This window comes from Lynx rufus, unplaced genomic scaffold (genome assembly GCF_022079265.1).
Source record: "Lynx rufus isolate CCGP_SWC_20201006 ecotype Redwood Valley unplaced genomic scaffold, mLynRuf1.p SCAF_13, whole genome shotgun sequence".
Lineage (NCBI taxonomy): Eukaryota > Metazoa > Chordata > Mammalia > Carnivora > Felidae > Lynx > Lynx rufus.
The window spans coordinates 34,539,725-34,553,570 of record NW_025814827.1 but is presented as its reverse complement, the minus strand read 5'-3'; the positions used below and the strand labels follow the sequence as shown (position 1 = coordinate 34,553,570).

The following is a 13,846-nucleotide window of genomic DNA, read 5'->3' as shown; positions in this document are numbered from 1 at the left end:
CCGTATTCCACCCCTGCATCAACCAAGCCCCACCTCAGCACCAATCCTGGAGGGCCAAGAAACCTTGGCCAGAAGCTCAAGATGGAAAAGGAAGCCAACCAGACTCTCTTGTCCAACTTCAAGCTTCTCCCAGGCAATAGGCCTGGACTGGGGATTGTGAGGAGGGGACAAGTTTTCATTTTCTATGAAGTTTGGAGCTTTGCCTCTTTCATCGGACTGCACATCTTATGTACTAAATCAAAAGTGTTTTGTGACTTAAGAACAGAAAAGATGTGGAGTTGCCCATATGCTTTGATTCCAGAGGGTCATGTAAAGAGAATTGAAATAAAAAGGAACAATAAACCATAGATACAGACAACAATTTGGATGAATCTCCAGGGAAGTAATACTGGATAAAAACGCCAATCCCCAAAGTGTTATTATTTTTATATATCCCCAAAGTGTTATATTATTATTCCATTTATGTAAAGCTCTTGAAATGACAAATTTATAGAAATGGAGATCATATAACTCTTGGTTGCCAAGAGTTAAGAAAAGGGTAGGAGCCAGAGGAAAGTGGATATGGTTATGACAAGGTAACAAAAAGAACCCTTGCAGTGATGTATCTGGATTACGTCAATATCCTGGTTGTGATACTGTACCCAGCATACACACATACCACATGTGTACTACTGCGGGAAACCAGGTAGAGGATACACGGCACGCCTGTATTATCTTCTAAAACCGCACATGAATCTACGATTAGCTTAAAATAAAAAATTAAAGTTTTGAAAAGGTGCTGAAAGCTGTGTATGCACAAGTGGACAGAACAAGTGATGACCAGCCTGCATTGCATCGATTCACATTCTATCAGCTGAAGATGCTCTTTTGTAAAACCCACTGCATTCAATGTTGTGCAACAATCGGGGTTTTCAACCTACTATCTGTCCACTGCTTTGGTGTAGTAGTTTACTGGGGCTGCCAAAACAAAGGACCAGAAACAAGATGGCTTAAAGCCACAGAAATGTCTTATCTTGCAGTTAGATAAGATAGAAGTCTGAAATCCAGGTGTTGGCAGGGCCGTGCTCCCTCTGACACCTGTAGGGGATCCGCCTTGCCTCTTCCCCACTTCTAGCGGCTCTTTAGTGTTCCCTGGCTTCACAGCCATGAAACTCCAAACTCTGCCTTCATCACATAGTGTTCTCCAGCACATAGTGTGTCTCTGCCTTTTTGTGGTCTTTATAAGGACACTAGTTGTGTTGGATTAAGGATCCACCCTACTCCATTATGACCTCATCTTAAGCAGTGACATCTACAACAGCCCTATTTCCAAATAAATATGGTCACCTTCTGAGGTACCAGAGGTTAGGACTTTTACATATCTTTCTCTCTCTCTCTCTTTTTGGTGGGGAGGGCACATAATTCAACCCATAATTGGCTGAGTGAAAATATCCTATTTGTTGTCTTCAGACTTCTTGAACACTCCCATCCATCCACTGAGCTTCCCGGATAGACAGGAGGAAGGAGTATTTCCAGAATAGTTGGTAGAAACTCACGGGCACCACTCTGATCTCACACAGCTAGGAGCCATCTGTCTCAGTATAAACAGTCAAACGCCACCTGTAGCTCCCTGATGACAACACTATCTCTCAGCCACTCTCCCATAGGCTGGGTCATGCCCAAGCTGCTTCAAGCAATAATTTTGACTTTGTCTCGGATCCAAAAGCTTTTAAAGCTAGAGTGACATCCCCACACACATTATGCTGCCTGGTTCAAAATGCTGCCTGTCTGATTTCATAGACTCACTCTTAAATCAGGCTATAACTCCTGTCCTTGTGAATTTCCTATCAAGAGACCTGCTGTCCCTCCAAATATCTGGCTTCTGTGAGCACTCTCCAGGCCACTGGATATGATTATGTGTGGCTGAGTCCTGGCTTTGGGCAAAATTCATGTTCTTTTCCAGAAAGCTCCTAAGCTGCATGCAAATCAAGACAGTGGCTATTTAATTCTTGGTTCTGGTTAATGGTCCCTAAGCATTTCACTCAATTAACTAATCAGTACTTACTAAGCACCAACTACATGCCAGGTACCATTCTAGATGCTAGTGAATGAAACAAAATCTCTGTCCTCATGGAGGACATCCTGCATCCTAATGGAGAGGATGATGTCATAAAAGTGAAGGGGGGACTAGTTTAGGTAAGCTATCTTGGAGAGGGTGACGTCTGAGCTGCAGTTTAAAGGAGGAACACACGCCAGCCACAGAACACGCCTAGGGAAGAATATTCCAGGGCAGAGAGAACAGCAAAGACAATACCACAGCCTTTAGTAGTATTTAAATTGACATGTTAGGGGCTCCTGGGTGGCTCAGTCAGTTAAGCATCCTACTTTGGCTGAGATCAAGATCTCACAGCTCGTGGGTTTAAGCCCCATGTCAGGCTCTGCACTGACAGCCTGGAGCCTGCTTCAGAATCTGTGTCTGCCTCTCTCTCTCTCTCTCTTAAAAATAAATAAACTTGAAAAAATTTTAATTGACATGTTAAAGAAACTGAAAGATGGTTTGGAAGCTGTGGAGGAGAAGTATCTCTGCTTTGCTCCTCTCCACCTTCTGCCACTTGTTCTGTGCCTTCTGCCTTTATATTATCTGTTTAATGTGACAATGCCCACAAGAGTCTGGCCCAGGTTCTTCCTTGCACTTGGAGGCCTGGACCTCGTACTAACAAAGCCCCTGTTCTCCCCTCCATGTCCTGGGCTTGGATCAGCTGAGGATACACATTTCACCCCCACAGAAGGATTCTGCTTCAACAGTCCTGAGAGCCAGACATTGGCCATGGTGAATTTGAAGGAGAAAATGTAGAGCAGCCCACTCCCTCAACCATGGACCAAGCAAATGTCCAGGACTTCATCCACACCCTCCAAGTGACTGGTGACGGTTGTTCCCAGGACTCACCCATAGCCTTGCCCCATGACCTCCCAAACTCTCTTAGAAACAACTCAAGAAAGCAGAAGCCAGTTTATAACCCAGAGACTTGAGCTCAGGGCTCATCTAACAGTGGCAACTTTTCCCTCTTCTAACACAGCCAGGTTTTTTCTTGCTACTAGGTTTTTGTATCAGTTAACTACCAATAACGATGTGTAAGTAACCGTTGGTTTTTTCCATAAAGATGTTTAACAGAGAGAGAAAAAGAATGAGGCTAAATGCTGATTAGGAACAATTCCCACAGTATTTCCTGGCCCAGTAAAATTTCTGGCCTTCTGCCTCTGCACACACATGGGCTTTAACACCCCATGGCTTTCAGTCGCCTTTATTTTCCTGGACCTGGATACAGCCTTCCACTGCTGACCTCTTGACCTACCAGACTTACATCCTGCTCCTGCTGAATTCTCAGAGCTCTGGGTTTCAGTAACTCTTCCTTCCTGGGCATCAGACTTCCAGGGCACCAGGCCCTGCCCGGCTGTGAGTATGCTAATCAGCAAGTCACTATCCCTCTGAATCTGTTTACCCAAATGATGGATATGCATGGAAAGAAAAATACTACATAAATATATAGGTAGATAGTAGATAGATAGATAGATAGATAGATACATACATACATACATACATACATACATACATAGGTAGATAGATAGACAGTATAGATATACTTAGTATAGATATAGATACCAGGATAGTTTTATTGTGTGTGACAGGAACCTACGTCATCCAAGTTTAAGCAAAAAAAAACCCTGAGACTTTGGGTTTTTCCGTTCATGTAATTGGGAAATACAAGCTCTTCCAGGGACTCCCACAATATCATGATGGTTTCTCTCTCATCCTCTCTCCCTCCTCCTCCCCCTCTCTTCTCTCACCCTCATGTCTGCTTGTCTCTCTGCCCTCATTCCCTCCGAAGCAGACAGCTCCTGGCTTCCTTCATCCCTGCTTAACAGCCCCTTTGGAAAAAGGCTTTTCTACCAGCATCTCTAATGTCAAGTACTCTGACCAAGCTTGGATCACATGACCACCCCCGAACTAATCAGTGGGGAAAGGGAAATAGGATCCTGGGACCAGCAAGGCCTGGATCATGTGCCCACCCTTGTCTCCCAGGGTGGGAGGCTCTACTGAGCACTGGGAAGGATAGTCACATAAGGAACCACATGAAGTACAAAGCGGCAGATATTAGTTTGATTCGCTAAATATTCATTCCATAATCTTTCAACCAGCTGCTACCCTCTGCTATAAAGGCTGGAAAGCTAAAAATACTACTTTTCAGAGCCTTGCAGTTATGGTACAGGCTTATGATCTATATTCTGTCCAGAAGATGTTCCCAAGCAGACATGATTTATGTGAGGTGGTGGCTGGGTGCAGTGATCAGGTTCTTGTAAATACAAAAAAAAAAAAAAAAAAAGACGCTTTGGTTGTAGATCTGGGCCAGCTGTGCCCTAGGGTTCTAGAATCGAAACCCTTGTCATTGGTAGTATATGACAATAGCTTCATAAATTCTGCTAGAACCAGTGGTATGACTGTGCATATTTGAGTGTCCCTGGTTCCCAGACTCTCCCATAAATTCTGAAAGTAACCTAATATCCTGTAATAAATTTCTTTCTTCATAAACTGGCTAGTTTGATGTAGAAGTAAGTACAACACCTTGGGGCGCCTGGGTGGCGCAGACGGTTAAGCGTCCGACTTCAGCCAGGTCACGATCTCGCGGTCCGTGAGTTCGAGCCCCGCGTCGGGCTCTGGGCTGATGGCTCAGAACCTGGAGCCTGTTTCCGATTCCGTGTCTCCCTCTCTCTCTGCCCCTCCCCCGTTCATGCTCTGTCTCTCTCTGTCCCAAAAAAAATAAACATTGAAAAAAAAATTAAAAAAAAAAAAAAGAAGTACAACACCTTGCCCTGCTGCATTATGCAAAAATGTGCACATTATGTCCCACCACGAGAAAGTAAATACTTGCTCCCTGAGCCCCGTTCCCTCCCCCAAAATAAAAACATTAAAAGACTCAGGGTCCACTGTCTAGTTCTGGTCCACAAAACAAATGAAATCTTGAGACTTTCCTATAAGTCACTGACTCCTAATAAAAACAACTTTATTCACAACCTTATTGACTCCTGCGATGCTGATGTGACACACTCTTAGGGGTTGTAACACTCGTGTAAGGTAACTACTTTTTTCCCCACAGCAAACACAGTAATTATAAACATGGTAGTCTTGTGGCTGCTTTTAAATACCTGTTGTACATTTCAATTGGCAATAGTCCCTCTAAAATCTGAACGCCCTTTACAAGTCAGCTTTGCAGGTAAAATGTTTCTCTTTACTGAATGCTTTTGTAGCTGTGTCTTCTTTTGACAATAGGCTCTGTTGTTTGCAACTAAAATCCCTGATGAATACTGGAAGGGAGGCTCACTGATAGACGTGCACACGTTATAGAGGGAGGGCAGTGTTATGTGGGGAAGAAAATGTGTTGAGAAAACAAAAACAGAAAATGTCGCTATACTATTTCATAAGGTTATCGTGACTGAATGGAACAATGTGGTTTATGCTATACACTGCAAAACCCAATGTAAATGTAAGGCAAAAGGAATATTCTTGACTGGTAGTTACCACACTGGCTGGTAAGTCACGGGTACCTGCACTGCACAGGAGACACCCATATCCTACTAGCAAAACCTTCCTAGTCTTTCCTCATTAAAGACCCTCTTTCCTAAACTGCCCACATGTAATCTTCCTAAACGAGACCATTATTTGTTTTTTTTTTTTAATTTTTTTTTAATGTTTATTTATTTTTGACAGAGACAAAAACAGACTGCAAGTGGGTTAGGGGCAGAGAGAGAGGGAGACACAGAAGCAGAAGCAGGCTCCAGGCTCTGAGCTGTCAGCACAGAGCCCAACGCGGGGCTCGAACTCACGAGCTGTGAGATCATGACCTGAGCCGAAATCGGACGCTCAACCGACTGAGCCACCCAGGCACCAATGAGACCATTATTTGTAAATCAACACTGCATACAGAGTCATGTGTCCATGCAATAGGCATTGACTAAGCATCACTGGCAAAAAACTTCACGATCACAGGTCAGCGACAGGAGCACCAAAAGGACAGACAGGAAGGGAGTTTAAACTGGATACCCAATTCAGTGTAGCCATCAGCTCTTGAAGACATGGGAGAGAATGGCATGAGGAGAGGCATCAGAGGAGATTCAAATGTATGTGAACATTTTTTTTTTAATTTTATTTAACCTGAGAGAGAACGCAGGAACCGGGCAGGGAGGTAGAAAGAGACGAGAGAATTCCAAGCAGGCTCTGTGCTGACAGTGCGAGCCCACGCGGGACTTAAACTCACTAACAGAGAGATGACTAAGCCGAAACCAAAAGTCAGATGCTTAACCGACTGAGCACCAAGGCGCCCCAGAAATAATATTTTTTAATCAAAGTCCAAAACTTTTAATAAACCATTGTTAGAAATGTATTCAAAGTGCTAAGTTGCCTTGATATTTGTGGATTAATCTGGAAGTTTTTCAGAGTGGCTCAGATTTGATGAAGCAAGATTTCACTGCAGGCCAGAAAAAACTATTTTCTGGGGCACCTGGGTGGTGCAGTATGTTGAGCCTGAGTGGGTCCAACTCTTGATCTGGGCTCAGGTCATGATCTCACAGTTCAGGAGTTCAAGTGCCACATCCGGCTGTGTGCTGATGGTACAGAGCCTGCTTGGGATTCTGTCTCTCCTTCGTTCTGCCCCTCTCCAGCTTGTGCTCTCTCTTATTCTCTCTAAATACATACATACATACACATACATACAAACTTAAAAAGAAAACTGTTTCCCAGGATTCCTCTGAATCAAGTGTGGACACCAATCAAAACATCGCTTGAGTCCAAGATGCCTGGCTGCTTGGTCAGTAGAGCATGTGACTCTTGATCTCAGGGTTGTGGGTTCAGCCCCACACAGGGTATGCAGATTACTTAAAAATAAAATCTTCAAAAAATATACATATTGCTTAAGTCCATTTGAAGGCATTTTCCCTGAAAATTGCTTGCAAATGCAAAAGCAGCATATCAGAAACAGGTACTCAGATCCATATGGGTCTCAGTACTCTTCTTTCCAAACATCCATTTCACCTTCGACTGCTTTACTCCCTCCCGGTACCCTCAGAAGACAGGGGCCTCCTGGGGTGCCTGGGTGGCTCATTCGGTTAAGCGTCCAACTCTTGGTTTCAGCTCAGGTCATGATCTCACAGTCTCGTGTGTCCCAGCCCCACAGGGCTGTGCCCTGACAGTGTGGAGCCTGCTTGGGATTCTCTCTCTCCCCTATTTGTGCTCTCTCTCTCAAAATAAATAAATAAACTTTAAAAAACAAAGCCGGGGGCGGGGGGGGGGGGGGGGGGGGGGGAGCAGGGAGGGAACCTGGGTGGATCAGTCAGTTAAGTATCTGACTTCGGCTCAGGTCATGATCTCATGGTTCATGAGTAAAAGCCCCACGGTGGGCTTGCTGTTGTTAGCTCAGAGCCTGGAGCCTGCTTCAGATTCTGTGTCTCTTTCTCCGTCTGCCCCTCCCCTGCTTGCACTCTGTCTCTCTCCTTCTCAAAAAAAAATAAATAAACATTTTAAAAAATAAATAAACAAAAGACAGGGGGGCTCCTTTCTCCATACCCAATTCAAATCTGTGTATCAATAGTCCATTAGTCCATTTTGGACCAATAGTCCATTTTGTCTTCCCTAAATAATTGTTTTAAAATATGCTACTATTAACCCTAACTTATTTCAACACGTTTGCTTAAAAAAAAAAAAAACAGACTATTAGTTTGAACCATATGAAACTGCAGTAAAATATGGTCAAAGGTCAAAATGATATTGGAAACATATAAACAGATATACACATTCTTAATGTTTTTCAGCCTAAACTTTCTTGAGTTCCCCTTCCCTCATTCCACTTACCAACTTATTTTCCTTAATCTTCTAAGGCATTCCTCCTCTGACCAGATGTCACCACCTCACTTTACCATGACCTAACTTTTGGTTACATATCTCCTAGAATCCTGTCTAGCAATCACTCCACCTTCAGCTTTTATTGGATTCTGCTTATTCTACAACTCCAGATTCTGGCAACATGGCAGAACTTGGAAGACTGCTATGAAGACCTAGAAATGCTGGATAAAACAGAAGACAAGCACGGAGACTTCTTGGGATTCTCTCTCTCTCCTTCTGACCCTCTCCCTGGCTCACTCTTTCTCTCTCTCTAAAATAAAATAATTAAGAAAAAAAAATTTAGATAAATTGGACTTCATCAACATATAAAACCTTTTATTTAAAGCACACCAAAAGTAAAATGAAAAGACAATCCACAGGAGAAAACTTTGGCAAACCATGTATCAACAAGAATCTAGTGTCCAGAATATATAAAGAACGATTACAACTCAAGACAAAAAGACAAAAAACCCAACTTAGAAACGGGCAAAAGAGGGGTACCTGGCTGGCTCTGTCAAAAGAGGGTGTGCCTCTTAAGCTCAGGATTGTAAGTTCAAGCCCCAGTTGGGTGTGGAGATTACTTAAATAAATAAAACTTTTAAAAAATGAACAAAAGATCCTAATAGACAAATCTCCAAAGAAGATACGCAAGTGGCCAAAAAGAGCATGAAAAGATGTGCAACATCACCAGTTATTACAAAATGCAAATCAAAACCACAGTGAGATACCATTTAATGCCCACTAGCATGGCTATCATCAAAAAGACAGTAACAAATGTTGGCAAAGATATGGACAAATTAGAACCTTCATATACTGCCAGTGGGAATGTAAAATGATGCAGTCACTTTGGAAAGCAGTCTGGCAATTCCTAAAAGAATAAACTTAGAGTTACCATATGACTCAGAAAGTTCACCCTTGCTATATACCCAGGAGAATTAAAAACATTAAGTCCACACAAAAACTACACAAATGTTCAGAGTAGCATTATTCATAATGGTCAGGAAGTGAAAACAACCCAAATGTCCATCAATGGATGAATGGATAAAGAAAAGGTGATATATCCGTAAAATGGAACATTATTCAGCAACAGAAAAGGAATAAAGTATATACTACAACACCAATGAACCTTGAAAACATTATGCCAAGTGAAAGACGAAGCCAATTACAAAGAACATACAATAGTATGACTCCATACATATGAAATGTCCAGAACAAATTCACTGACACAGAACATAGATTAGTGGTTGCCTAGGTCTCAGGGTATTGAGGGAAAATGGGAAGCAACTACTAATGGGTACATGATTTCTTTGGGGGGTGATAAAAAAAAAAAAGTTCTAGAATTAACAGTGATGATGGCTGCTTAACTTTGTGAATAAATTTAAAATCACTGAATTATATACTATAATTGCATGAATTGTGTAGTATAGAAATTTTACGTCAATAAATCTACTATTCTAAGTTTTCACAGAATTCAATTTCCAGGAAGAATTAAAAAGTGGAAGGATATACATTGAAGACCTAGTAAGGAGAAGCATAGCGTTACCAAAAGTGTTTCATGCAGATGGAGGTCAGATGGATTTTCTGCACCTAATATCCTACATTAGAAAAGAATAGGTGGGAATGCATACATCACATAGAAATCAAAGACAACGTGAGAGAATTTGAATCAATACATTATGAGTTCACCTACTATCACTGGCTGATAACAACTGACTTCACCAATTCAAACTTCTTAGGTCAATCCAAGACATCTTACTCTTGATTTCGTCTACTAGGTTTCCAGGCATACCAAATACCAAAACAGCAGGTAGAATAAGGCTGCTGATATCACATTATTATTGGCTATACCTATAGTTAAGTAAAAAATCATCCTGTATAATCATGACTCCTAAGCACACACTAGTATTAGCACTGTTTCTAACAAACTTTTAACGAAGGAACTGCAAGAATTATCCAGCTGTTATCTGGTTCATTTCGACCAGTATCAAAAACAAAAGTATATTTCTGTCAAACAAGTTCCATAAACATTGTTGGTGCCCCATATGGTTTTGTTGAAAGACTTGTCAAGTACAAAGACTTGGTTTTGTTGAAAGACTGTTCATGAACAATCATGAGCAAAAATGGTGTCTATCCAGGTCATCTGTCAAACCAGTAAGACAGTTCCCTACATTTCCTTTGAAATCAATACTTCAATAAGCACCCTCAAGGTATCAGGCCATCGACAAGATGGACCTCCACTTAGGGTCATCAATTTCATACTATAGACCATTGGTAAGGAAGGAGATAGCTTGTTGGCTATTTTCCACAATGCTCATTCTCTTTAAGTAAGAGCAAATTCATTTATAAAAATCTCCTGCCTCCAATCATGACAAGCAGATGCCTCCAATTTGTACAGGGGGCGGCTAGAGGTAATAGGCTAGTTAACAGCCACTGACCTTTGTCAGGTGAAAGCACCAGAGAGTAGCTGAGCTTTCCATGCACTTGGACTGTGAATCCCAAGAGTGGGAAAAAGGGAAAGAAAGATCAACTATGAGGAGTTAGATCCAAAACACTTATTGGAAATGGTGATTTCATATCCTTCTGAGTCTTTGATTTCATCCTGTTCAATACTAAAAGTGTTGTGTGCCTATATTTACTAAAGGGGAATCTAAATTACTTCACTCTTTCAAGAACTACAGCGTATCTGAAGATATCCCAAGATGTTGCATAAAGAAGGCCGAGAAACACTAGTTTACACAAGCCCTCAAAAGGCATTATTTGAAAGAATATCATTTACAATTCTTGAGTTCATTTTCAAAAGGCAATTAATGTTCCCTAAGGCTGGAATATTACAGTTATCACAAATTGGGTTTTTTCCTCATACAGGGCAAATAAAGTTTCCAAAAAAGAGTGCAAGACATCAGCAGTACAAAGGAATTATTTTCCCCTAACAGCGGGCCTCTGAAAATTCTAATGAAAAAAAAAATCTATTGAGGCAATCTAGGAAGTAAGTCTGAATTTGATTAAAGGGAAAAAAATAAAAGTAAAACTCATTTGTCTGTTTGAGGACAAGAGAACAGATTAAATAAGCATCTCATGCTATTCCAGATGCTGTTCCATCCTCCACTTACTTTTCAGTCTTACAGACTCTTCCATGATAAATTCTTTTATTTTATTCCTAATCTATGATTTTGCTCTATTTTTTTTTGAGAGGGAGTACTTTATGAAACTTGCTTCCCAAGTTTACTTGCCCTGAAACTAAATGTACATGGCTTTGCAACTTAAACTCTGGCATTACTTAGGAGGATTCAACTACATAGATATGTTTATACAGGTCAAATCCTCAGACAACAATTAAGAATAGTAGTAAATAAGAAGTACACAGGCAATGTTATGATTCAGCTAAACTTTTAAGGGAACCTGAAATGCTTTCACTTTTGAACAAGTTCTCTAACTTGTGACTTGAATAAATTTAACCATATTTATAGTTTTTCTGAAAATAAAAAGGAACAAATGGAATTTTCTCTCTCCTTGGAAGGCCAAGTAACATGGAAGGGAAAAAATATGTCCTCCTTGGCCAAGTGAGGCATAACTAAAGATCAAGGGGGAAATCCGTCTCCTCTAGGGAAAAACCCACAAATATTGTTCTTGCATGTCAATTAAAGTGCTGTAGGGGCAGGGCGCATCTGGGGGGCTCAGCAGGTTAAGCAACCAATTCTTGATTTCTGCCCGGGTCATGATCTCCGGGGTTGTCTGGCTGTATGCTGGGCACAAAGCTGGCTTAAGAGTCTCTTTCCCTCTCCCTCTGACCCTCCCTCTCTCTCTCAAAAAAACAAAACCAAAAACAAAAAAACAAAAACAAAACAAAAGATGCTGTGGGAGAAAAGAGTTGATGTAAGGGCAGATTTACCTAGGATTTCTGAATCCAATGTAATTTACAAAAACAGAAGGTAACTGGAAGCGGAACTAACATTTATTAAGTGTGCACTCTTGTGCCCTTCACATACATGCTGTTTTCTATTTCAATAGTACTCAAAATTTCGGAGTCAAACTATGGGAAAATTTCTCCCAACACCATCTTTCTTCATGGTTAAAGTTACCAATGGGGAAAACAAAGCAAAATAAAAACACAGATATAGATATAAATGTTTTAGATATATAGATATGTTTAGATAGATATAGATATATCCCTGCAGAAATAAAAATGCAGCCACTTCTACTGCCTCCCCAATAATCTACACTTTAAGCAAATGTGACAACACTAAAATTTAATTCCCAATAATCTACAATTCATTGTGCATGGTACCTATTAGGTGTTCAGTATTTGTTTGTTAATACTGAAAATAACTGGTAGACACAAGCCTTTTGTTAATGTGCATGTATCATTTTCATAAAAATACATCTCTCTCTCTCTCTCTCACACACACACACACACAGACATAGCCACACTGATGTCTAATCCTGAAAATGCCCTTATGAGAAAATGTGGAAGATAAATATTATGATAGAGTAAGACAGGATGATGACAATTAGAGAAATAATGAAGGGAAATTCCAAGCACTTAAAATCCTTCCAGTCTTTTTGATGTCACGTATCTTGGTTGCCATGGAAACTCACAGGTGTCTGCAAAAAAGTAATCTATTCCTACTTTGAAACTTTAAGGCTGCTCTTGGCCATAATATCACACATAATCACATCTTTTTACATCTTTTAAATGCCACATCAGAAAATTTACATTTGAAGGGAAGCCACATATGTACAAGTAATATGCAACATGTTCAACTAACCTCAAAAGAAATGAATATTGTCATCATTTATCATTTAAAGAGTAACTACCAGAAGTGCAGGTAATTCTCATGATAGTGGACAAACGTTTTTTACTAACCACTCATTTCAGTTAGTTGAACAAGTATATTTAAATCTGTCAGTGGTGTTTTGAGGTTTTTATCCTGTCTTTATTTTGCACTTCAAAACAAAACACAGGTAGAGAAATAGACTGGGATTTGTTGTTTGGGGTTTCTAAAAATATCAGAAGGCAACAGAGATGAACTCCATTTATCAGCAAGTAGGTCGGTGATCTGAAGCCAGCCATAAAACACGCACAAAATAAGACTTTCACAATAATTCTGTATATAGGAATAGATGGTAGTGCAAAACTCATCAGTCGTCAGTAACAAAACAGAATCTTTGTTGCTATTTGTAAACAAGAGCTCGGGCCACCGCGCCCACCTGGTATGATGGGCAAAGGGTTGTGTTCTGCAAGAGTCGCCCTGGGAGGCGGACCTCCGCCTGCACCAAGCTCGGTCCTCAGGCCGGCCGAGATAAAGCCCTACCAGAACTCTTCTGCTTCCAGCTTAACTTCCCTGCAGTTACCCGGGCATTCTTAAACCCCACTATCTCCACTTTGCCAGGCACTCCGAAACCTACGGCGGCTCCGGCGACCCCCGATCCCGTGCCCTCTCCGAGCCTGTGCGCTCAGGGAAGCCCACCCGGGAGGCGCCCCCGCGGGTGGCTTACCGAGCAGCGAGCCTATGAAGATGACGACCTGCACGGTGGTGGTGAACTGGCGGTACAGCTGCACCTCGCCCAACTCCCCGAGCGCGCTGCGGTTGGCGCCCCCAGCCTCGGCGCCGGACGCGTTGCGCGGCTCGCTGGCGTTCCTGGAGATCCAGCTGCCGTTGTGCCCCATAGCGAGGCTGGGGTTCCGGCTCTGATCGTCGCCCGCCCGTCCGCCCACCACGGAGCCCCGCCCGGGTCTCTCTCGCCCCGGGTGCGGAGCAACGCGCGGGCGCCTGGTGGAGTCCTGGAGAACCCGGGGCAGCCGCGGGTCCCCTCACGTCTCCACATCGCCAGCCCCGCCGCCTGGGAGGCGGGGAGGGGGGAGATCGAGGCCGCGCCCCAAGCCGGTTCCCTCCTGGGTCCCAGTCAGCAACCACATGGAGGCGGCGTGGTCTGAGA

At 42.2% G+C, this 13,846-nt stretch overlaps 1 protein-coding gene across 2 annotated transcripts in view; it reads right to left on the bottom strand.

Annotated features, from left to right (window-relative positions):
• Positions 1 to 13,619, bottom strand: part of GPR176 (G protein-coupled receptor 176) — a 127,732-nt gene extending 114,113 nt beyond the window's left edge. For both annotated transcript variants that reach the window (XM_047074516.1, XM_047074515.1), the window contains exon 1: positions 13,406 to 13,619. In XM_047074516.1, coding sequence (XP_046930472.1) covers positions 13,406 to 13,577 — 172 coding nt within the window. In that variant the 5' untranslated portion in view covers positions 13,578 to 13,619. The remainder of the gene's footprint in view (positions 1 to 13,405) is intronic.
• Positions 13,620 to 13,846: the final 227 nt, after the last annotated feature.